Genomic DNA, 25,088 nt, shown 5'->3' on the forward strand with positions numbered 1-25,088 from the left:
ATTGAAGTTATTTCCTCTGTCTGTCTGTCTGTCTGTCTGTCTGTCTGTCTGTCTGTCTGTTTGTCTGCGGATGATGGAGCTGCAGATCTAAACTGCTCAGCTGGAGCCTGCTGAGTTCCAGCAGAAGACAATTTAGGACCCTTATCACCTTATGGGTCCACACAGAGGATTTGACAGTCTAGATTGGGGTGCACAGGAGAAAAGAAGTATCAAATGGGGGTTCATGGCCTAATGCAATATTAAACTGGGGGTCCCTGTTCTAGTCCTCATCCTCCTTATCTAGTATAGTAGGCTAGTTATGTTTACAAATTACAAGTAAGCATATCACTAACTATTTACAAGTTCTGCTTGTGTGCAATGCTGCTTGCTGCCTTTTGAAAGGAGCACATGCGCATCTTTACCTTTAGCCGATAAGTCAATAACTGGAAGCAGATGTTATGTTAATACAAACATATTTATATCATATTAAGTTTGGGTCATTTTAATTTAAATAGCCTATACCAACTTCAGCCATAAAAGCTAATATCTGCATACAGGCTTAACTAACTCCCTATTGTATACTTTAAGATTATGTTTAAAAAAAAATAGCAGTAGTTACTACAAGCTCACGCTTAGTTGTGGCTTGTGGCGTTACTTGTTACTGTCTGTATGTAATTCTACAATGGTACGGCATGCCGTATGATACTGTATTCCAGAGTGGCAAAGGCACATTTCCATTTTATGTTCAATTTAATGGACAACAAAGATGTCTTTATCTTTAAATAGCCGACCTACAAGCGTGATAATAATCTGCTATTTTTGGCGCGCGACACCGCCGTGCGACGAAGTATAACCCGGCCTTTAAAGGGAAGGCGTGGCCTGCATTTGTGGTCTGTGCGTCACACCGGAACTGTACGCAATACTACGCATTAGTGTTGCCATGTCCGCTTATTATAAGCGACTTTGGGCATGTCTTTGCTTGTAAATATTGGTTAGTTGCGCGGGGTGCGTTTTTTTGGGCTTGTTTCTAAAGTGGAGTTGCTTATTTGGGCTAGTTTCGTAATGTTGTTTAAACCAGTAGTTCTCAAACCTTTTTAATATGTATGTGTCCACCGACATGTATGTGTCTCACAAGCTGTGAGCTTGTAGATTGGCTATTTTCAAATAGGTTTAAAGGCTCATGTAGCATAATCGCTTATTTTGGGCTTGTTTTCATAGATCTGGTTGCTTACTTCTCTCACAAAATATGGCAACACTAATGTGCGCGTCAACCGTAGGAGAGGAAGTCAACATTCGATGAAGAGTAAAAAAAAAAAAGTGTCCGGCAGCTAAATAATAAATCTACATAAACCATAGACTTATAATATATCTACATAAACCTTTACGGAGCTTCGAAAGCACCCAGAAGATGGCCGAGGAAAACATATTCCTTTTCGTGCCGAATTTGATCGGTGAGTGTTGTATATTTTGTCTGTATGTTAGCCATGGATCACACGACGGTCGTCTGTCACGACCGTGTCAAGGATGAACTTCAACCTGGTGTTTGCACTTTCTCCCTTTCTGGCCCGTACATCTACATAAACGTTCAGATTTCAAATATAAAGTGCTTAGCCCATGGCCATGGATGTTCTAATTCTGTCCGGGCCCTCAGAAGTACCCGTATCTTCTGTATTGTTCAATAAAAAGCATTTGAATCTGATCGGTGGCAATTTTTCTCATAGAGTTATAATGTGTCAGAGTGCAATATATCTCCCAACCGATAGGGTTCGCGTTGTTGAAGACACATAGAGGATACGAAAAAAATGGCCACCGACCGAATTAAAATGTTTTTTATTGAACAATACGGAAGATACGGGTACTTCTGAGGGCCCGTACATAATTGTAACATCCGTCGCCATGGGTTAAGCACTTTATATTTGAGATCTGAATGTTTATGTAGATGTACGGGTCAAAAAGGGAGAAAGTGCAAAGACCAGGTTGACGTTCATCCATGACATGTTATGATGTGACTGTCATGTTTCAGGGCTGTCTGTATGTATGAAGGTTGTCGTTCGCCAAAAAAAAAACTGATTTTATAGTATATTATTTTTGTACGACACACTGTCGTACTACGGAGTACAGTGATTGCTTACATGTTGTGATTGCAGTGGTGGAAAAAGTACTAAAATGTTTTACTTAAGTAAAAGTATCAATACTGCAACGTAGAAATACTCTGTAACAAGTGTCCGAAATTCAAAATGTACAAGTACCAAAAGTAAAAGTACTCATGCAGTTTTCGAATGTATAACAAACTTTTGAAAATAGCCTAAATGGGGCTGAAGTGGTTAATGTATGTTTTGTAATAATAATCTAACTAGTAACTCTTTCAAATAATTGTAGTGGAGTAAAAAATACAACATTTGCCTCTGAGATGTTGTGGAGTAGAAGTAAAAGTATTGGAAGTTGGAAATACTCAAGTAAAGTACAAATACCTCAAAATTGTACTTAAGTACAGTACTTGAGTAAATGTACTTAGTTCCTTTCCACCACTGGTTATTGTTGTTGTTGTTGTTGTTCAGGGTATGCCCGCAAGTACAGTACTTGAGTAAACGTACTTAGTTCCTTTCCACCACTGGTTATTGTTGTTGTTGTTCAGGGTATGCCCGCATCGTGCTGGCCCTGCTGTCATTCTACCTGATGCCATGCTGCCCGATGCCCGCCGTGTTCTGCTACCTGCTCAGTGCCCTGCTGGACGCCTTTGACGGCCACGCTGCCCGGGCACTCAACCAGTGTAAGATCTGTGTGTGTGTGTGTGTGTGTGTGTGTGTGTGTGTGTGTGTGTGTTAAAAGATAAATTGTGTGTGTGTGTGTTGGTGCTTGCGTTCGATAACATGATGACTGTGTGTGAAAGAGTGACAGAGAGAGAGAGATGATGAGTGTGTAACTCTTACATCTGCCCCACATTTTGACATACATTAAATCCAGCTCATGTGAGTTGGGTTCATTAAAGCATAAATTAATTAAGAGGGTGCATTCTGCCAGAGAATTCCCACCAGAACATATACCTGTGTGTGTACATCACTGCACTGCTCCAATTCTAACGTGGCTCCTCCTCTGTAGTCACAATTATTACATCATTGTCTCAAATTAAGTAAGTATGTATTGCAATGGTTTGAGCGACAGTCAATCATTGTGTAAGATGTCATGGTCGTGACAGCCCTTCTCCTCTGCTCTGTTAAACCAGCTACAAAGTTTGGTGCCATGTTGGACATGTTGACCGACCGCTGTGCTACCATGTGCCTGCTGGTGAACCTGGCCCTGCTGTACCCTTCCTATACCTTCCTGTTCCAGATCAGCATGTCTCTGGACATCGCCAGCCACTGGCTGCATCTACACAGGTACAGCACCCAAGCGTCCCTATTCTGGGCATGTCATAATAGGCGAACATTTGGCGAAAACAAAAAATAGCCAACCATTTGGCGAAAATATATCTCTCACGAACAGATTCAGAGCGGCGCTTGAATCTGTCGGGAGCCGTGTTGATAACCCATGCACGTTGGCTACAAGTGGGCGGGCCTTCAGATCAGGAAGCAGGCCGCGCTTTACCCAATCAAATGTAGTGGGCGGGATTTACTGTCTGTGCGCTCGCTTCCCACTGAAAACAAACCGAAACTCATTTAACAATAGCGTCCTCGAAGCCGACAAAACCACGGAAAGATATTCACATTTTAACTTGTTCTTTCATCATAGAAACAAGTGGGCTTATTACCAAAACGATCCATGTTCTTTGGGAGAAATGGAGTTAGTGCTCTGTGGAACAAGTTGTGAGCTTGTAGATCTGCTATTTCTGGTGATGAGATTTGGTGTAGAAGGCAACGAGAGCAGACCTGACCAAGTAGACAGTTTTACTATGTACAGAGGGTTTAACCCATTAAGACCTGGAAAGCATCTGTGTCACTTTTTCATTTGAGCTAAAAAGGATTATTTTACACTTTGGCTATTCGAAAATAGCAGATCTACAAGCTCATAGCGCGGCACCAAGTGCCGCGCTACGAGCTTGTAGATCTGCTATTTTCGAAAAATTGTGAAAATGTGTGCAATTATTTGAATATATATATCTCTGCTGTCCAGCCAGAAACTGCTAACTCCAAAACGCTCATTGTTCAGGAAACGCAAAAACAAAATATACGTTTTTCAGGAAATGAAGAAAACCTTATATTTTTAAAACAAAGCAATACTGCCTCATCAAAGTTGGTATAGTGACTTTATATATTGTCAGATACTTGCATGTGTCATTATATTATCAACACTTTAACCAAATCGCGGGTAAATCAACACTTTACCCAGCGCAAGTGGAGTTAGCAGTTTCAGACGAGCAGAAATCAAGCTGAAGTGGAGTTAGGTGTCCAAACAACAATAGCTCCACTCGCAGCTGAGGGAGAGGTTTCAAAAGGGTACAAATTCTCAAAAGCTAACAATGGATCTCCAAGCTCACAATGCATCACAACAACGTGTGAATTAATGCCCTGATGCTTCATGACACTTATTATATAGGCCTACAATAATAAACAGGACTTTAAATATTACAATAACTTCTGCAAAGAGGTAGTAGAATAGCGCGACAGAAATGCTATGAACGCCTTTCTTCTTGTCACATTGCTCTCCTCATTAAACACTTAATAGATTTTAGAAATATAATTACTTGTTTTCATAACATTAGCGTCAGTGCTAAGTTTGATAAACAGGTACACTGCATAGTTTTAACAGACTACGGGGAGCTTGTTTACGTGGTCCTCCTCCTCGTTCACTGCGCACCGCGCTCTACTCATGCTGTTGAAAAGCAGCGCTGTAGAGGAGAGGGGGGAGTTGTTTGTTTTTGACGGACAGTTTGAGGATCCAATGGAGTTGGGAGTTTTCGTCAGAGGCGCTTTTTAATACTTTTCATTGGTTCAAATGTTTTGATATTTTACACAGACCTAAAGGGTGTTCAATAGCCTTGATTTATGAAAAAAAAAAAAAACTGAAAATGGAGTAAGCTGGTCCTGGCTGGACACCGACGATATTCTTTTAAAGCAAACATTAACTCAAATCTTTGCTTTTGGGGCTCCTTGGAACCAAATATTTTGAGATTGGGGTCCACGGCCAAATTCATATCATTTTGGGGGTCCTTGACATGAAAAAGTTTGAAAACCACTGATATAGAAACATACGTTTTTCAGAAAAACGTTTTAGAAGCCGGATTTAGAAGACATTTGTAGAATCGGAACCTCAGGCCTTAATGGGTTGTTAAGTGGTTACGTCTTGTTCTCTTTCTCAACCGTCTCTCCTTCAGCTCAATGATGAAGGGATCTGCCAGCCACAAGACCATTGACCTCTCTGGCAACCCCATCCTCCGTCTTTACTACACATCCAAGGTAAGAGGGCGGGCAGCACCGACACGAAACACTCAAAATACACAGATCTTTTGTGTAACTATAATGTACTTCATTAACTTTCCTTAGCAGCTATTTTTGACCAGTTTTCTTTTTCATGTGTATGCCACTGTACGGTCCACACAGAACGCAAATACAATGTGCCGATAAAGTGACAATTCTTATTCGGAAATAATGGCATCAACCTGTATGAATGAGGCGTCAACTATATATGAATAGTTTTGATGTGAAATACTCGTCGTTTATTCATCATGCCTCCCGGTGTGTAAAGACCTTAAAGGGATAGTTCGCCCCCAAAATGAACTAACTGAACTAACGAGTGAAAGAATGGGGTGACTATTTCTATCGATTAGTCACCCCATGGAGACTTGAATTCATGGATATTTTTTATTTTTTGTCGCATTACTAAGCCAATAATTTGATGGCTGGCAGCGGTTCCTGTAGGAGACACAAAGAGTCTCCTTTGTATCTCCTACCGGAACCGCTGCCTCGTCGTCACCCTATTGGCTTAGGAATACGACAAAAACAAAAAAATATCCATTAATTCAAGTCTCCGTGGGGTGACTAATAGATAGAAACAGTCATCCCATTTTTTTCACTCATAGTTCACTCATAGTTCACTCATAGTTCACTCATAGTTCACTTCAATTGTTTTGGGTAAACTATCCCTTTTAAAGTGTGTTAATGTCCAGTAGAAATGCAATTTCAGAATGGAAGCTTTTAGGCTTTGGACAAATTCGAGGCCAATTCAAATTGCAATTAAAACCTGGTTCTCAGATGCCACAATTACTGGCAATACTGAAGTTGAGAGTGTTTCTCACATTATGTACCGTGTGTACTGGTGTTGTCTCTCTGTCTGTAGCCTGTGCTGTTTGTCATGTGCATGGGGAATGAGTTGTTCTTCTGCCTGCTCTACGTCCTCCATCATATTGAAGAACCAGCAGGTAAGTCTTGGTACTTGTGTTCAGCCTAATGTATACGTTATAGTGTGAGTCTTTAGCTTGTAAATCAGTTCTGATTGATAAGCAAATCAGAATTATTTGGGTAGCACTTCTTTAATTCTATGGATCTTCATTAATGTAACAATATTTTTGCAACTGGCTACCCTCTGTGGTCATTGATTCATAAAATGGGTGGTTGCAATAAATATATTGTTTTGATTTTCAATTCCTACACAGCTTTAGGCCTACTCACTCTACTAGTATTTCAACGAAATGTAAAAAAAAAAAATACTATATATGCATGCAGTGTCATTTCTAACTGAGGCTTTTTAGGCCAACATTTAAAACTATCCGCTGTAAGTGTCCTCCAGATGCAGAGGACACATTCAGACTGTTTAAATCTCAAACCACATGGGTTTGTGTAAAACTATTTCCGTTAAACTGTCTTGTGGACATACAGTATGTGAGATGAATAAATAAGCTGTGTTTTGAATATTTGATGAGTGAGTTGAAACTCACGTGTGTGTGTGTGTGTGTGTGTGTGTGTGTGTGTGTGTGTGTGTGTGTGTGTGTGTGTGTGTGTGTGTGTGTGTGTGTGTGTGCGTGTGCGCGTGTGCGCGTGCATGTGTGCAGCCTGGCTGTACTGGCTCCAGGGAGTCTGTGCCATCATCTGTCTCCTCAAGTCCGGCATCAGCCTCCTCCACCTGATCACCGCCTCTCAGAACATGGTAGCGTTTGACGAAGCGGAGCGCGAAAAGGCCAGAACCAAGGCCGAGTGAGGACCCGAAGAGCAGAGAAACCGCCCGTACTAAGTTGACACACCGCTCGTTTTTGTTTGTTTGTCTTGTTTGTTTTTATATGAGGTGGACAGCACATTGATTCAATCAGTTTGAAACTGGGGTGCATTGCTTGTATTTTCTTGCAGGCTGGGCTCTATCAAAACAAAAGTCCCAACACGCACAAAGTCCCCTCTGCAACATTTTAATTGCACTTGTGACAACACATTGGTGTAGAGGTGATTCTGTGTGCACGTCGGACTCTTTATTTCTCTTTTTGTATATGACCTAGGGGTCGGGACTGCTCTCGGGAGCATACGTAGCATTGTCCATTTAAGCCATTAATTGATATCATTCCCGCTGAGTCCAATCTACCCAGCGCTGTACACAAGGCCACCGATACCTAAAGAAAGGGAATAATCATCTTGCGTCAGTCTGAAAGGATTGGATAGGGGAAAATACAGGGCACATACATTCCTCTGAGATAGGTCGTCGATGCCTATCTGATCCTCTCTCACCTCCACTCTGGTGCACAGTGCAGGTACAGACAGGGACTGACGGCGAGCTTGGGTCAGAGGATGAGCATGACTGACACAAGGCTGGTTAGGAGTGGAGTCAGGCATGCTTACTGAGAAAAATGTCCTTTAACCACTTAAGTCCTATTTCAGGGGTCTTCAACAGGGGGTCCGGGATCCCTAGGGGGTCCTTAGAGCTACTACAGGGGGTCGGCCAAATCTTTATGTGATAGGATTTTTTTTTTTTTTTTACATTAACCACTTGAACCCTAGAATTCCTTTTCTGAGGGGAACATTAGCCGAAAATAGCAGATCTACAAGCTTGTAGATTGGCTATTTTTGGCAAAGAGGTGTAGGTGTAGAGGGGGAAAAAAGAGCAGACAGAGTACACAAAAAAAGTTTAATCTGAAACACAATTTTATACAATATAGAGTAGGGAGTCCCTGCTTCATCTCTCTCTCAGCTAGGGGGTCCTTGGCCTGAAAACGTTGAAGACCCTCCTGCCCTATTTTAATAATATTTTAGTCCCCTTGTGGTTGTTGTTGGGGTAGTTGTCTCTGTACATTTGCACAAATGCGTGAAATGTGTCCTCTGCATTTACCCATTCTAACTATCAGGAGCAGTAGGTGTTATTAATACAGCGCCTTGGGAAACAGTTAAGTGTCTTGCTCAGGGACACTTCAACACAGACTGGGCGGGCTCGGGGGGGGTCCAGATCTCCAGGTAGCCTCTCTACCCACTCAGCTACTGCCGATTGTGTCACACTGCAAAAAAATAGCAGATCATAGTAATCTGATATTTTCAGTATTTTTTGGAATTCCTTGAAGATTGTTGCCTATAATGGCATGCCCAGAATAGATCTACGAGCTTGTAGATAGCTTGTACTATTTTAGCTATTTGTCATGTGAAGAAGTATATAGGGCTTAAGTGGCTACTGCCTTTTTAATGTGTTGGAGAACCTAATCAAAGTCTATCATAATTGGCCACTCACAGAGAAATACAAAGCGCTGGACCCTGGGTATTCTACTGTACTGTATCGGGTGTGCACTTCTATTGTCTGTCCATTGTGATGTCTGGCAATCATTTTTAGACAAGTATTTGACTAAATATTGACCACCATTGAAGTTCATGCAGTGTGATTTATGTTCCAACATGTGTTTTTTTTTTAGAGACTCGGATCCATTTCCCCCCCACACACTTTATTTATTGATTAACCTAAGCCCATATATACACACAACACAACAACCACACAGAAAACTAATGCTGTTGCTGATAATGCGGATTACTTAATAAGGTCACATGGACATACTGTTAAAACATTTAAAAAGGGATTGACACCAGCTATTGTGATGACTTTTGAGATGGTAAAACATCTCTTTCCAGACATCGGTTGTATTTGAAATTGAGCGAGCAGTAAGAAATGTGTCAGCCATCAAATCAACTACAAAATGATACAGGCCAACAAATACAAAGGGCACGTGTTAACGTCTATCTAACCCAACCTATTCCCTTTTCAATGTAGACAATCTAATGTTTTTTTGTTGTTTTTATTTGCTATACCTTGTTTTGTTTTTGTTTTTATGTCAAATTATGCTTACCTTTCACTGTAAGTTTACTTTATTACAAAGGATATGAGTATATGTTCCTAGCTCCGAGATCCGAGCCACTATCTATTATAAAGCGCTTAAATTTTACTTTATGAAGATTAATAATGATATATTAGTATAGTTCGGTGTTATAGGTTGAACTTGTTGCACTGTTGACTATATAAGTCGTTAAATGATATTTTATGATGTAGATGTTTTGTTTCCAACTGTGGTAGGAGTGGTAGAAGAAATGTTTTTTTGCTATTTATATTCCAACCAAGTATGTTCAAAGTTATATAGGGCACAATTCTTACCTCATATGAAAGACAGCTGAGTATTAGTATGTGGTATTGTATCATTCATTTGACACGTGTTTTCTTTTTCTTTTCATCACTGTCTGACGTTGAGTATATATACTGTATGAGTGTAGGTGCTATGTGCACCATGCTGCTGATTGATTTTAGATTAAAGGGATAGTTCACCCCCAAAATGACTTTTTCTATCTATTAGTCACCCCATGGAGACATTAATTCATGGATCTTTTTTTGCATTCCTAAGCCAATAATTTGATGACCGGCAGTGGTGCCGGTAGGAGACACAAAGAGTCTCCTTTGTGTCTCCTATCATCAAGTTATTGGCTCAGGAATGCGACAAAAAATAATCCATGAATTTAAGTCTCCATGGGGTGACTAATCGATAGAAAAAAAGTGAACCATCCCTTTAAGTCCCGTACAGTGGTGGTTCTCAAACTTTTTTTCACTTTCATTAGGCCACAGACCCCCATAACTCTGAGAGTGTACAAATGGAACCAAATGGACCCGTAAGGGTCCATTTGGCTCCATTTGTACACTCTCTGAGTTTGAGCTGTAAGGGTCCATTTGGTTCCTAACTATCTGTGATTTAGCAGAGGACCCCCTAGAACCCCCTAAAGGACCTCTGGGGGTTCCCGGACCCCACTTTGAGAACCACTGCCGTACATAATTGTGTGAGAAGCTGAATTACAAATATTAGCCCCTCTTCCATTTGTTTTTTTGGTGAACTCATTTGCTGAAATGTACTGTAAAAACATTCTAACACCCTAACACCAAGAAGCAGTTAAGCCACACACACACACACACACACACACACACACACACAAACACATAAATAATCTAAAAGATGTATCATGCCATATCTTAAAAATGATTGTATTGAAATATCCAGGCCATCACTTCCCCATGCAGTCCCTCTGCGTTGCATTCACCTGAATGGAGGTACATAAATAAAGGTGTTGAAACCATATTGTGAATAATGCTTCTTTTCTACCGTCCGCCAGTCTGTGGATGTGAATGTGTGGGTCGACTCGGATAGTATCACTGGGAACATTGCTGGTCTTTTGTTTTGGTTCTGTTCTTATAACAACATACAATGACACAGATAGACCATCATGTAATGAAAGATAATAGATAGATGCTAGCTGGGGTCAACCTAAAGACGATAACTTGGTAACACTTAACTTAAAGGTCGGGTCCCCGGTCTATGATGCGTTATACAGTAATCACATTTATAATGCGCTTAAAAGGAATTATAACATTCGTTATAAATGTTTATAATCCTGTACTAAAACTTATAATAACGTTTCTAACATTAGTGCTGATCATAATGCATTATAAGCTCAGTGGAACAGCACATCATAACTACCTTAACTTAGATAGTATTCTTCTTGTCTTCTAGCTAGTTATAAAGTGTCTTTGTTATAAGTTGTTGTGCATAATTATAAACATTTATAACGAGTGTTATGAAGCATTATAAGTGCATAATGATGCATTATAAATGTGATCAAAAGCATTATAGACCCGACCTTCACAGGTCAACAGGTCAAGCCTAAGATATGCTGGGGTGCAGGTCAACCCTCCATTTTTAGAACAGTGGTTCTCCCCTCAAGGACCACCAGGGGTCCTCGGGGGGTTACGGTTAACAGGAGGTCCCCAGTAAAATGAGGAACAGTTTAACCACTTAAACCCCATTTTATAGTTTACAAATATTTGAAATTAGACTGATCTACAAGCTCCAACGCGTCGCGTCATTTGTAGATCTGCTATTTCTGGAAGAAAAATCTTTCATTGGGAAGCATTTGGAATCACTTTTAAATATTTTAACAACACAAGACTTCTCTTATGGGGGTCCCTCTGGCTGGTGGTACATATTTTCCAGAAGTGGGTCTGCAGCCAAAATTACCAATTTGGGGGTCCCTGCTTCACATGAAAATATGTGAGAACCACTGCTTTATAAAATGTTAGTACATTTGTGAATGTAAAACCAGTGCTGTGAAGTAACTAAGTACATTTACTTAAGTACTGTACTTAAATGCAATTTATACTTTAGTAGAGTATTTCCAGTTTTCAGTACTTTTACTTCTACTCCACTACAATTATTTGAAAACTTTATTTACTAGTTACTTTGTACATTAAAATTTTGATTATTATTACAAAAGAAAACACATTAACCACGTGCTCGCAACAGCTCGCAATGCAAGGCATTGTGAACTTGTTATTTTCTAATTTTCAAATGTTATACTGTACATTTGAAAACTTGTGAAATGGGACATTCTGCATAATGAGTACTTTCTACTTTTGGTTCTTTAAGTACATTTTGATACCAATACTTTTGTACTTTTACTCAAGTACATTTTTCATTCTGGACTTACACTGAAGTAAGTAACAGAGTATTGATACTTGTACATATGTAAAACATTTCCCCACCACTGGGTGAATGTAAAACTTGGGGAGGGGGTGGGGTCATTGTAGCCTAATACAGTGGTTCTCAACCAGTGGTCCGGGGACCACCAGTGGTCCTTGAGAGGGTTCCAGGGGGTCCCCAGACAAATCAATAGTTATAGGAACCAAATTGACCCTTGCGTGTCTGTAACTCTGAGAGTGTACATCTGTACACTCTCAGAGTTAAATGAACACTGATGATGATACTACAGTGTAGATTGGGACCCCCAAAAAATCTAAATGGTTTGAGTCCCTGGGCATATCTTTTCAAATGGGGGTCCCTGGGCCAATATTTGTCAATTTGGGGGTCCTTGATGCGAAAAAGGTTGAGGGTTGAAACCCACTGGCCTAATGTATTCACCCAGCTGTTGCACTCCTTGCGCGCATCTTTACCTTTAAGATTGAATGGGGCACATTGTTGCTCTGTTTTTAAAACGACACACACACACACACACACACACACACACACACACACACACACACACACACACACACACACACACACACACACACACACACACACACACACACACACACACACCTCCATCTTAGATTAGTGGATCATCGTATGATTATGATGATCGGCGGGTTCCATCATGTCGTCGGTGGTTCCGGTTCCGCCGCCGCGGTACATCGCGTAGCTTCGGAGGAGCGGTAGCGATCTGGACCGGGGAGGATCGTCGGGGAATTGAAGCTTATTTGTCGGCCTACTGAACGGGGCCGACAGGCGGGGGCGAGGAGGAGGAGAAGGGGACGGACGACACGGAGGAGGAGGAGGACGGGGGTCCACACACACACACACACACACACACACACACACACACACACACACACACACACACACACACACACACACACACACACAGACACAGACACACAAATACTTTCCCTTTAAACTAGGGGAGACAGCGGCGGGGGTCGGATACACACACACACACACACACACAGAGGGGGAGAGGAGGAGGAGAAGAGATAAAAAAAAAAAAAAAGAAAAGGAAGAAAGACAGTGAGGGTGGGAGGGAGAGAGAGAGAGAGTTTAGAGAGAGAGAGGGAGAGAATTGTAAAAGGAGAAAAAAAGAGAAAGATGTCACCCTCTCGATTGAAACGCCGAGGCGGAGCCACGGATCGCGGCCGACGAGGAACTCTCTAGTTCCGGGGACGAGGTTCACGCGACACCGAGGCTTTTGGGGGGATCCATCGTTTTTTTGGGGGGGGGCCTTTTGATCGGAGCTATCGAAATAAATGACTCCTTATTCCCCACCACGCAATGAGCAACAGCTGCCGACTATGATTATTATTATTACGTTATGACTACATGTTGTTACTCATCTGTTTCTGTGTAATAGCCTTATTGTTGTTGTTGTTGTTTTTTTGCATGCACTTCACCGATTTTTTTTTTGGGTTACAACAGATGTAATTGCAAAAATAAGCAACTATATTCAAATGCACCATTAAAAAAAAGAAAAAGCATGGCACTACCAACCATTTTGTCGCGTTTACAAAGCATATCGTCAGTGCCTGTAGATTCATGCCAACAGATCATTATGATGATGATTATTATTATTATATGAAATCAAAACTCAAATAGAAGAAGCCCGATCACAATAATAACAACGTCTTTATAACAGTGTTAGATGATCAGTACATACCGAATATTGCTACTGGACACAATCACCAGCTTCCACTAAAACCTAGCAGCAGAGGCTGTAGAACAACAACTATTGACACTGAATAGTACTGAATAGTGACACACGGGCCTCAGATTGGCACCCTTTGGGTTGTGAACCCCCCCCCCCCCCCCCTACACACACACACACACACACACACACCACCACCACCACCACACCACCACCACCACCATAGCCCCCTCCCTCCCTTTCCAACCCCTCACTGCTCCCAGCCAGGCTGAGTGGCTCCCTCCAACCAACCTGTCCAACCATGGATACCTCCTGGAGTAACTTTCTGTTTCAGGTAAGTCAGTGGCAGTTGATGGATGGAAGTACTCTCACATGTTTTGATCTAAGTAAAAAGTATCAATACTGCAATGTAGAAATGCTTTGTATTCAAAATGTACTTGAGTAAAAGTATACTGAAGCATTGGCATCAAAATATACTTACAGTAGCAAAAGTAGAAGTAGTCATTGCGCAGAATGTCCCATTTCACCAGTTCAAAATGTATAAAAATGATGCGGTGGGGTGGGTGGTGTGTGTGTGTGTGTGTGTGTGTGTGTGTGTGTGTGTGTGTGTGTGTGTGTGTGTGTGTGTGTGTGTGTGTGTGTGTGTGTGTGTGTGGGGGGGGGGTGGGGTGGGGGTGGGGGCAGTGTGGCAGAGTTCAATGGGGTCAGGCCATCAGTGTTGGATCTTATCTCATCAATCTTTCTCATCAACCTTTTTAATTTCAAGGACCCCCACTTTGATAATGCATTATAGGCCACAGGACTCAATTTAACTACCTAAACCGGAGTCCCTCAGGGCTCAATACTAGTGTATTTTCTGTTTTCTGTTATTGTGGGGAAAGCTTTCACAATTTTCACAATACCGATGCTGGGGTTTAAGTGGTTAATACAATTTATCTGCTTCGGACAGAATTTTTCTGTCCGATATGGTCTGGCATTTGGTCCTGAATTCCTTTACTGTCTATGTCTAGACTGTAGGATAACAGTGAAACTCTGATCAAAATAGCTGCTCTTGTACGTTCTCTATAGCTGTGTGTACTTTGTACATGTAATAATGGTGCAGATTAACTATCAATCACCCAGGTGGTCCCTGGATCCCACATTGAGAACCACTGTTCTACACTGTAAAATCCTGAATGTTAATTGTCTCCGCCAGGCCGAAAGGCATGGCCGAGACTATGTTTTGCACCCTGTCCGTCCGTCCGTCCGTCTGTCTGTCCGTCCGTCCATGTGTGGTTCCGTCTGTGTACAGCTAATCTCCAGCACCGTTGGCTTGATCGCAGTGAAACGGTGCACACACACTCCCTTGATGGCAGGCCAGGGCCTGGGGCCATGGTCTGTCATAGCGCCACCAGGAGGCAGATTTGTGCAAAACACATTTTTGGACAGTACTCCTACAGATTTTCGGTTCACAGTATCTCTATAGTCATTAAACCAAACGGGTCTTTCAGATTTTTCATATTCCATCCTGATTGGCTAAGATTGGCTTCCAAAGTTTGCAGGAGTGCTTTGTTTGGAACGAAATGCCACAAATTATGAACACAGCATGCGATTTCTGTGAGATTTTGCATGCACATTCCCACTAGGCCGAGGAAGAAATGCCACGTGAACATTTTCAAATCAGCCTCATGGTGGCGCTATAACAGGTCAATTCCTGTTTTTCCTATAACTGCACCGATCTGTGTAAAACTTTATATGCTCAAGTGACCTTTGTAAATGTTGCATTAATAAAGCATTGTTTTTCTATTTTGTCTCAGACACCATCGACACAGAGCCAGCCTGAAGCTCCGCTTCAGTCAGAACTGCTGCCAGAGCTGACAGGCTCCGCCCAGAGCCCCTCTGAAGAGCACTTAGCTCCACCCCCATCCACCGTTGACACAGCTGCCCTCAATGAAGAGCCTTTACCTGGTGAGGGAAGCGATAATTGTTTCCGTAGGAGGCGAGACGCGGCTTGTGATTGGCTGAGACGGGGGTAGGGAGCAATCCGCTGTGTTCACTTGGACCGCGCGCAAGGCGGTGTAGACATGTCGGAGGTACCGGGACGAGGATTTACGATTCTGTCCCTATCGGAACATAACTCGGACGGCGCTGAGTCGGCTGAAGCAGACTTCGCAACGTTCGGCACTCGCTCGCTTTAGCTCGCTCGCCGGTGCCTCTCGTGGCTCAAGTCTGCTTCAGACGGCGCGCCTCCGTCCATGACCGGCAGCGGTTCCGGTAGGAGACACAAAGAGTCTCCTTTGTGTCTCCTACCGGAACCGCTGCCTACCGGTCCGCTGGTCAAATTATTGGCTTCGGAGTGCGACAAAAACAAAAGAAATACATGAATTCAAGTCTCAATGGGGTGACTAATCGATAGAAAACAAGATATGACTCAGTCATATTATAGCAGGTTGCTCTCTCCAGCGTCCCCGCATGGAACCAAATGGACCCGTGGTCCTGTACCCTTTCGCTCGCGGACTAACAAAAAGCCAAAATGGCTGTTTTTGAATGGAACTAAATCAGTTTGTGTGCCTCAGTAAGGGCTTGTGTGCGTTGTCTTGTTTTTTCTGGGTCGCTGTTGGAGGCGGCGCTGTGTGTGTGTGTGTGTATGAGGAGTCAAGTCAATAGTTTGTTTGGTGGCGACGACGACCACAGTGCAACAGCGCCATTTACCATAGAGATACATACGGTGGCCGAACACAGTATTGAGTGTCGTCTTTTGAGCCCATATTCTGAGAGGTCTTTAGATCCCATATTCTGAGAGGACAGTGAGCCCTCATTGGCTAAATGACCAGCCAATGAGGAAAAAGTCTGGCAAAAGTCTCGCAAAAGGACAAAAGGACCAGCCAATGAGGAAAAAGTGACCACTAGCGAGTGTAGATATAGACCAGGTTTGGCAACCTGGAAAAAAATATTTTTTGGGGGGTGAACTATCTCTTTAAGATGTTTCTGATCTGGTGGAGCAGTATGTCCGCCTGCCAACTAGGACGCAGCTCCGCAGATCAAACCGTTTGTTCTGGGGTAGTGCTTCCCGTTTCATTTTTAACTGATTCGTAGCTGTAATAACCAGTTAACTACCACTGGTGTCACCAAAAAGACTACACAAATGAACATTACAGGCATGAACCTGACCAAGCCTGAAAATCTATTAGTCAGTCAACTTGAGTATCTGCTGATACCAAATACTGTTCTGATACCAATGTTAACAACACAGCGTCTCATTGGCTTGCATTCTCACAGAGATAATTATTATCCAACCAAAAGGCCTTTGGTGCCATGCAGCAGACAACAGTGTTTAGTTTTTTCCCCTAGCTACTGTAGGGATTTAGGACAAACTTTATCATGATGCCCACTAGTAATGGTTCAGTGCACTCCCAAGTATTGATGGATGTTCATGAGTAGGGAATGTGGGAATCTGTCTTGCGTAGGATTTTTATCTTGGTGATATTGACGTAGGAATGTGCATACAGTTCAAAGCGACTATTTACCACTTTCAACCTGGCCTCCCTGTTTTGGCGAAGTCTTTCATTTAAACTTTTTTTTTTGTTTAATATCGAAATAGTCGATCTGTCACAATGCATCACAATGCGACAAGTTGTGAGCTTGTAGATCAAGTATTAGTTAAACTGGAAAGATTGTTATTATTATATTTCAAATTCAATGTGCTTGGTTGTGGTCATATAGTACAGTGGTTCTCAAACTTTTTCAAGGACCCCCAAATTGAAAAATAGCTATTTTTAATAGCTAAAGTATAAAAGGTTAAAGTGGTTAAAATGATTGTGATGCTATGTTAACTACTTTTGCTGGGGACCCCCAGCATCAGTGGCTGAGGTCAGAAAGGCAGTTTGACTCACAGCTTATACAGCCTATTTTAAAGCACTTTTGTTTCTCTTTCTTTGCATATCAAAGCTAGAACCCCCCCCCCCCCCCCCCCCCCCCCCCCCCACACACACACACACACACACACACACACACACACACACACACACACACACACACACACACACACACACACACACACACACACGCACACACACACACACACACACACACATATGAAGTGAGATTACTTCAGTGCATCCTGAAGAGTGTGGTGTTTTTCCAGGGTGCATCAATGGCCTTGCATGCTTCCCCATGCTTTAGCCTGTAATCTGCATGTGTTTTTCACGGCCGAGAGAGAAAAGAGGGCAGGGTGCCCCATAGAGAAACACAACGGGGGGTGGGGGATGTAAAGCCACATGAAAACACACCCAACATGCCTCATCATGCATACAGTACAGTTGAGACTGAGCCACAGAGATGTTCTATAGACTCGTAGGGCCATAATTTTCTTAACCAGTTAAGCCCTACTTTTTCATCATCATACTTAACCACAGTGACATAGCCTTGGTTCCTGGCCACCAGTGGGTAAACACATGGTTTGCTACAATGTAACGTCTTCCCACAATCCGTCCATTATTCCTCTCTCTCTCTCTCTCTCTCTCTCTCTCTCTCTCTCTCTCTCTCTGTCTCTCTCTGTGTCTCTCTCTCTCTCTCTCTGTCTCTGTCTCTCTCTCTCTCTCTCTCTCTCTCATGCAAATTTCCTGTTGTCGTGCACCCACTCTTTGCATTATGTGGAAATTCAGTGAGAGCTTTGTGGAGCTCAGAACACATTTCGTGACACATTGTTGCGAGTGTGTAGATTTTCTATTTTCCCTCAGCTTTTCGCCTGTAATGCCCAAAAAAGAGACGCCAGGTTGAAAGTCGTTTTTTTCTCTCCATGCGATTCATTCGCCCCAAAATATATTTATTTTTCAACTGTGTCATGAATGCCACAGTACTATCCACACAGAACGCAAATATTACGCGGTAATGAAGCAAACACAATTCTTATTCTCGACCTATACGTATAAAATCGGGCTAAAGTGGTTAATGTGTGTTTTATAATATAATAATTTATATCTGCAAAGTAACTAGTAACTAAAGTGTTCAATTAATTGTAGTGGCGTAAAAGTATTATATTTGCCTCTGAGATGTAGTGGAGTAGAAGTAAAAGTATTGAAAATGGGAAATACTCCTCAAAAGTGTACTTGAGTACAGTACTTTGAGTAAATGTACCTAGTTCCTTTACACCAGTGCGAACAGCTCTGGATAAGAGAGCAATCGGGGCAACGTTTTAAAATCCCCATTCTTCATTCTCTCTCTTTGCAGTGAAGCCGGTCGCCAAACCGGGCCGGCCGGCCCACATCTGCGCCACGTGCAACAAGCAGTTCAAGAACAGCTACAACCTGCGGCGCCACCAGTCCGTGCACACGGGCATCAAGATGAAGAGCCACGCCGCCCGCGAGAAGGAGGAGGGAGGGGGGAAGCTGGGGGGAGGAGGAGGAGGAGGAGGAGGGCGGCCGGAGAGGCAGACGGTGCCGCTCTCGCTCCTCCACCTCTCGCTGCCCCCTCCTCTTCCGCCGCCCCCTCCCCCTCCCCCGCCCCCCGCCGTCACGGAGCCCCTCCCCCAGGTAGGGCTATAGGTCACGATTGCGCGTTTAAGTTGACGATCAATTGTCAGTTAAATAATTGCGATTAACGATTTAATTGTGTGTTTGGCGTTGATTGAACATTGGAACATGTGAATAAAATAAAAAAGTCTGTTTGCCTTTTAGGTTTCATAATAAAAAATCACAGGGCAGATATGACAGATAACTTAAATGTATAAATGTTTATAAACATAATTAAGTATGTAAAAAAAGCTGAAATCGCTGATCTACAAGCTTACAACGCGTCACAAAGTGACGCGTTGTAAGCTTGTAGATCTGCGATTTCGGCTTTTTTTATTATTTGAAAACGTGTGAAAATGTTTCAACATGTAGACGATTATGACAATTATGCAAAAATAATTGCGATTATCTCAAATAATTGCGATTAGGCGATTATGTAATAATTGTGACAGGCCTACTACCCCCAGGACGTACCGCACCACACCAATCAGGGGGGCCACCAGCCCGTCACCGTGTCCATCGCCCCGGCCACGGTAACCATGGCCGTGCAGCCTCAGCCCATCCAAGCCGCTGTTGTCATCGTGGGGTCCATGGAACAGGTGGGCTCTTTAATGGAGGTTCTGTATTGATTGTGGAAAATATGTAATAAAATAATTGATTAATAATGGACCCCATTTCAGGCATATGATTAGTAGGTGAAATCTTTCAAAAACATTATGCATAAGCAATTAGTCAGAAAAATCTTCATTGCGTTTGTTTTCACTCAGCAAGTATTTTAGTGAAAGTTCCAAGGGCCTACCATCAGCTTATAAATGTATATAAAATGGAATCCATTTTATTCAAGTTTTAATCTAAACCCATATTCTCAAGGAGATTCAGTTGTAGGGACCTTTGCCTGTTTCAGTGTGGTATTGGGATCAAATCTCTGAAATCTTTGGTAGAGCTTAAAGGAGTAGTTCACCCCAAGAAAATTACTTATTTTCTATCAAATACACACCCCATGAACATTGAATTCATGGAGATTTTTTTTGTTTTTGTCGCATTCCTAAGTCAATAATTTGATGACCGGCGGTCTCTCCGGTAGGAGACTCAAAGAGACTCCTTTGTGTCTCCTACCGGATACATTAGCATCTTTCCGCCGGTCATCAAATTATTGGCTCAGGAATGTGAACAAAAAACTACTCCTTTAACAAAGTTAGTTCACTTCCTGAGTTCGTATCTTTCTTCCCACAGAACCCGAATCCCAATCCCAACTCCAACCAGATTCGCAAGAACCATGCCTGTGAGGCGTGCGGCAAGGCCTTCAGGGACGTGTACCACCTGAACCGCCATCGCCTGTCCCACTCGGATGAAAAGCCCTACTTCTGCCCCATCTGCCAGCAGCGCTTCAAGAGGAAAGACCGCATGAGCTACCACGTGCGCTCGCACCAAGGCGGCGTGGAAAAGCCTTACATCTGTCCTCACTGCGCCAAAGCCTTCTCCCGGTGTGTGGGTTCTTACCAGCACTTTGCCCACAGTGAATATTTGTGAAAATCTTTGAATATATGTAATTTTTAAAGCGATTTTAACTCTATTACAACTCCAATTTGAGATGGGGGTCCATGGCCAAATGCATATCATTTTTGAGAACCACTGAGATTACAGAAACACACGTTTTTAAAAAAAATGGATTTAGAAGACATTTGTAGAATCCCAGAAGCAAAGATTTGAGTAACAAATGTTCGGTTTAACTATAAAGAAAACATCACATGGATGCACCTGGGACGTATCATCAGTGTTGTAGCCTGCGGTGGACGGGTGTTTCGGGTCTCGCAACAACATACACCCTCACCCAGGTGACCCAGCCGGGGTGATCAAGCCCCGATTTACGTCCCAGTAGCTACCCACGGTCAGTCCTGTAGGGAAAGACAGGGCCACTCAGTCCGCTTCTCCGGAACTACTCTGCCGGGACTGGGGGAGACTCTGGCATGTGGAGGGACTAGGCTCTGTGGGTTGTCTCCTGGCCAGGCTCCTCCTTCGTCTCACCAGGTCCAGGACCTGAGCGTTGCACCAGACTCCCCCCGATCCAAACATTTCCTTCTGGCGTGATGGTTTCTTGGGCCGTGGTGGTACTGCAGGCTCCACTTGCGGCTTGTTTGAATGGCCCTCCTAAAGGCCTCACCGTGGGTTTGTTGGGCTTCTTCCTCACGGATGACACAGGCTGGGGCGCCAACCCATACTGCTCCCAGGATCAAAATATATATATAATATTCAAAGATTTGCAAAAAAAAAACACGATTTTCAAAACAAATAGCAGATCTACAAGCTCATAGCGCGGCACTCACGCTATGAGCTTGTAGATCTGCTATTTTTGAATAGCCCAAAGACATCTAAAAATGACAGAGATGCATTCCCGGTTTGAATGAGTTAAAGCCCAAACCCACACTAAATTGGGATCATATTTGTAAAAAAAATGAATGACTCATTCATAAAGCTAGAAAGGAATGGCTACAAAGTCAAGCTTTTTGGGTCACTCTAATCTCCAGAGTCTCCTATCACATAGTGTTTTGTACTTCTTACAGACTTTTTTTTAATGTATGTTTGGTGTTTGTTTCAGACCTGACCATCTCAACAGTCACGTTAGACAGGTGCATTCGACAGAGAGACCCTTCAAATGCACGGTAATGACCCCCTTCTACTTAACCATCTGTTGGCTTCGCATCGACGCGCACATACCGTTTGTTTACATTGATGTCTTAGCGTGCGTGTATACCAATGTCTTCCATAGACCTGCACGTCTGCGTTTGCCACGAGGGACCGCCTTCGCGCCCACCTGATCCGCCACGAGGAGAAGGTGCCGTGTCACATTTGCGGGAAACTGCTGTCCGCCGCTTACATCACCGATCACATGAGGGTCCATAACCAATCCCAGCACCACGCCTGCCACCTCTGCAATCGCAGTAAGTCAGACAGAAAGGCAGAGGTGTAAAAAGTACTGACATTTTTTACTTAAGTAAACGTATCAATACCGCAATGTAGAAGTACTCTGTTAAGTGAAAGGCCTGTGTTCAAAATGTTATTTGACTAATAGTACAAAAGTATTGACATCAAAATATACTTAAAGTACCAAGTAACAGTACTAAAATGTTTGAAAATAGCAGCTCCACAAGCTCACAACGCGTCGCGATGCGACGCGTTGTGAGCTTGTAGAGCTGCTATTTTCAAATAGCCTAGGTATATAATAGGACTAAAGTGGTTAATGTGTGTTTTATAATGTCATAATGTATATCTGCAAAGAATCTAGTAACTAAAGTTTTCAAATAATTGTAGTGGAGTAAAAGTTTATTTGCCTCTGAGATGTACTGTAGTGGAGTAGAAGTAAAAGTATTGAAAATGGGAAATACTCCAGTAAAGTAGAAATTCCTCAAAAGTGTACTTATAAGTACAATACTTGAGTAGATGTACTTAGTTACTTTACACCGCTGCAGAAAGGAAAACAAAGTGAGGCTTGTGCAAAAAAATAGTATTTTGCTACATTTGTATGGCACAAGAATCCTTATTCTTGCCATTGCCTGTCTTCACTTTCATCCCTGTTCTATCCAATCCTCCCTTCCTTCTTCCCACTCTCCTGCCCAGGTTTCACCACCCTCACCTACTTGCGGGTTCACGCCCAGAAGCACCACGGGCAGGAGTGGAAGGACAGCGGCGGAGCGCGCGGCGGCTTCGGGGGCACGGGGGCCGGAGGGGTGCTGCTCTGCCAGCTGTGCGGGGTGCAGTGCAAGACGGCCACGCAGCTGCAGGGGCACATGGGCACCCACGCCAGCCCTCAGGCGGGGGACCCCGGCCCCGACCCCGCCGGCGAGAGTCCCGTGGGAACCACCAGCGTAGCGGTCACCGTGTCGAGCACTAGTACAGTTGGACTGCTGGTGACCGACTGTTCCAGTATCGCCCCGCAGCCCCACAGCTAGCACCCTGTTGGTGGTGTGATGGGTGGGTGCAGGGGTTTAGGGCGGCGAGCCAGCAGCCGGGACAGGTGTGCACGGTCAGATGTGTGCACTGTAAAATCCTGAGTGTCCGTTTTTAAAGGTGCTGTAAGTTATATTTTGTTCCAGTAAATAAGCGTTAAATAGCTCTATATTCTGATAGTAATCATTGCTATACTGTTTGTTCAGTAAACAGGGGTCTTCAGTAAATACATTGTATCAGGATGGCACATTCAATTTGAGTCACAGAAACATTTTTGTTCTAGTGCAGGGGTCTTCAACGTTTTCAGGCCAAGGACCCCCTAGCTGAGAGAGAGATGAAGCAGGGACCCCCTCCTCTATATTGTATAAAATTGTGTTTCAGATAAACTTTTTTTTTTTTTACTTGGTCTGCTCTTTTTTCCCTCTACACCAAACCTCTTTGCCAAAAATAGCCGATCTACAAGCTCACAACGCCTTGCAGCGCGAGGCGTTGTGAGCTTGTAGATCTGCTATTTTTGGCTAAAGTTCTCCTCAGAAAAAGGATGCGAGGGTTCAAGGTAACGTAAAAAGTAAGAAAATCCTATCACACAAAGATTTGGCGGACCCCCTGTAGTAACTCTGAGGACCCCCTAGGGGTCCCGGACCCCCTGTTGAAGACCCCTGTTCTAGTGTATGTAAAAGGACATTAATCCAAATGTCTTAATCTATTCAAAAGTTAACATATATGGAATACTTTAACAGCACTGTATCAAGAGCACATATCAGGCTGTCATTGTTTACATTTTAGTAGATTTAGTAGCTTTTAGTACACTAAGAATGTAGGGGTGCCTTCAAAGGCACATGGCTGTAGCGAGACATTAAAAATGGGACCTGTTATCGCAAACCCACTGCCACCACAAATTCAGATACAAATTAAAACTTTGGCTAAGATTTTAGTGTCAAAATTCAGCAATCAAATACAACCATATATTCATCACTCAGCATGATGCTTTCAATACAAGATTTGAAATGATAACTCATGGATGTTCTGAATCCACTTGCTAAGTAAAAGCCTCTGACATGTGTTAACAGCAGTCCTTTCTCCATCTCTTGACCGATAATCTAGTCTCTGGGACCTTTCACTCTTATTCTTTGTATTCAGACTAGGGATGGGATGGGACGATATGAAAATGACATGTCGCGACTCGCGATTATTGTGGCAAAGATTATAGCGATTAACAATATTATGGCGATAATCAAAATATGCTTAAAACATAAAATGACCTTTTGTTAACCCCTTGAGCCCCCGGCATCCCTGTTCTGGGGGGAATGCGTTGTGAGCTTGTAGATCTGCTATTTTTAGCAAATCGATTTGTGTAGAGTGAAATAAGAGCGTACCAAATGCACTCTTTACAGGTCAGTTTTATGAATTTTTACTGAATTTGCAGCTCAACAAAAGCTCATTTATCATAGTGTATGACGGAGGACAATTTCACAATAATTTAAAATCTCCGCTATATGATTATTGTGAGCGTTTTTTTATCACGATAAACGATAATAACGATTATCGTCCCATCCCTAATTCAGACTCAGTTCAAGCCTTTTCAATACTCTGTTACAAGTACAAGTCCAGAACTCTAAATTTACTTGAGTAAAGGTACAAAAGTGTAGCAAAATGTACCAAAAGTAGAAAGTACAAAAAAATAAAAATGTTTTAATTTGAAAAGTTTTCAAATGTATAAAATGCATAAAAATCATGCTTGTAGATCGGCTATTTTCAAATGGACGAAATGTACTACATATAGGGATGAAGTGGTTTTGTAATAATAATCACATTTTACAGTACATGTACATAGTTACTTTACACCACTGGTGGATGTTATGTCTGCGATCGTGTTTCACAGTAAGAAAGTCCTTCTGACGACTTTGCCCAAAACCTGCCACGGTGCCGTCTCCACAAACGGAGCCATCCAGTCAACGCAGGGCTCCACGACATCCCGTGACAGACGTGAAGCTTTCTCCGCGGATTCAATCTGGATGAAATCGTATTTTGTGTTTACTAAAGAGCTGGAGAG

At 42.8% G+C, this 25,088-nt stretch overlaps 3 protein-coding genes across 5 annotated transcripts in view; 2 read left to right on the forward strand and 1 right to left on the reverse strand.

Annotated features, from left to right (window-relative positions):
* LOC311055707 (uncharacterized protein) overlaps window positions 1-25,088 on the reverse strand; it is a 269,023-nt gene that overhangs the window by 69,881 nt on the left and 174,054 nt on the right. The gene's annotated exons all lie outside the window — the stretch shown is intronic.
* Window positions 1,251-15,917, forward strand: cdipt (CDP-diacylglycerol--inositol 3-phosphatidyltransferase (phosphatidylinositol synthase)). Of its 2 annotated transcripts, none has more exons than XM_084071727.1 (7): window positions 1,251-1,430; window positions 2,615-2,749; window positions 3,203-3,356; window positions 5,291-5,372; window positions 6,253-6,334; window positions 6,965-9,717; window positions 15,859-15,917. In XM_084071727.1, exons 1-6 carry the CDS (start codon window positions 1,388-1,390, stop codon window positions 7,108-7,110), a joined length of 642 nt encoding a protein of 213 aa, XP_083927853.1. In that variant the 5' UTR covers window positions 1,251-1,387; the 3' UTR covers window positions 7,111-9,717; window positions 15,859-15,917. The 2 variants fall into 2 exon arrangements, with proteins under 2 accessions (XP_083927853.1, XP_083927854.1); XM_084071728.1 differs by lacking the exon at window positions 15,859-15,917 and adding an exon at window positions 9,801-10,349.
* Window positions 12,641-24,844, forward strand: maza (MYC-associated zinc finger protein a (purine-binding transcription factor)). Of its 2 annotated transcripts, none has more exons than XM_084071725.1 (8): window positions 12,641-13,935; window positions 15,398-15,548; window positions 18,810-19,111; window positions 19,543-19,689; window positions 20,324-20,574; window positions 21,687-21,750; window positions 21,858-22,029; window positions 22,706-24,844. In XM_084071725.1, the coding sequence occupies exons 1-8, from the start codon at window positions 13,903-13,905 to the stop codon at window positions 23,035-23,037; spliced, it is 1,452 nt and encodes a 483-aa protein (XP_083927851.1). In that variant the 5' UTR covers window positions 12,641-13,902; the 3' UTR covers window positions 23,038-24,844. The 2 variants fall into 2 exon arrangements, with proteins under 2 accessions (XP_083927851.1, XP_083927852.1); XM_084071726.1 differs by having other exon boundaries at window positions 19,558-19,689.

The sequence above is a fragment of the Gymnoscopelus microlampas genome (assembly GCF_963454915.1).
Source record: "Gymnoscopelus microlampas genome assembly, chromosome: 11".
NCBI classification, from domain to species: domain Eukaryota; kingdom Metazoa; phylum Chordata; class Actinopteri; order Myctophiformes; family Myctophidae; genus Gymnoscopelus; species Gymnoscopelus microlampas.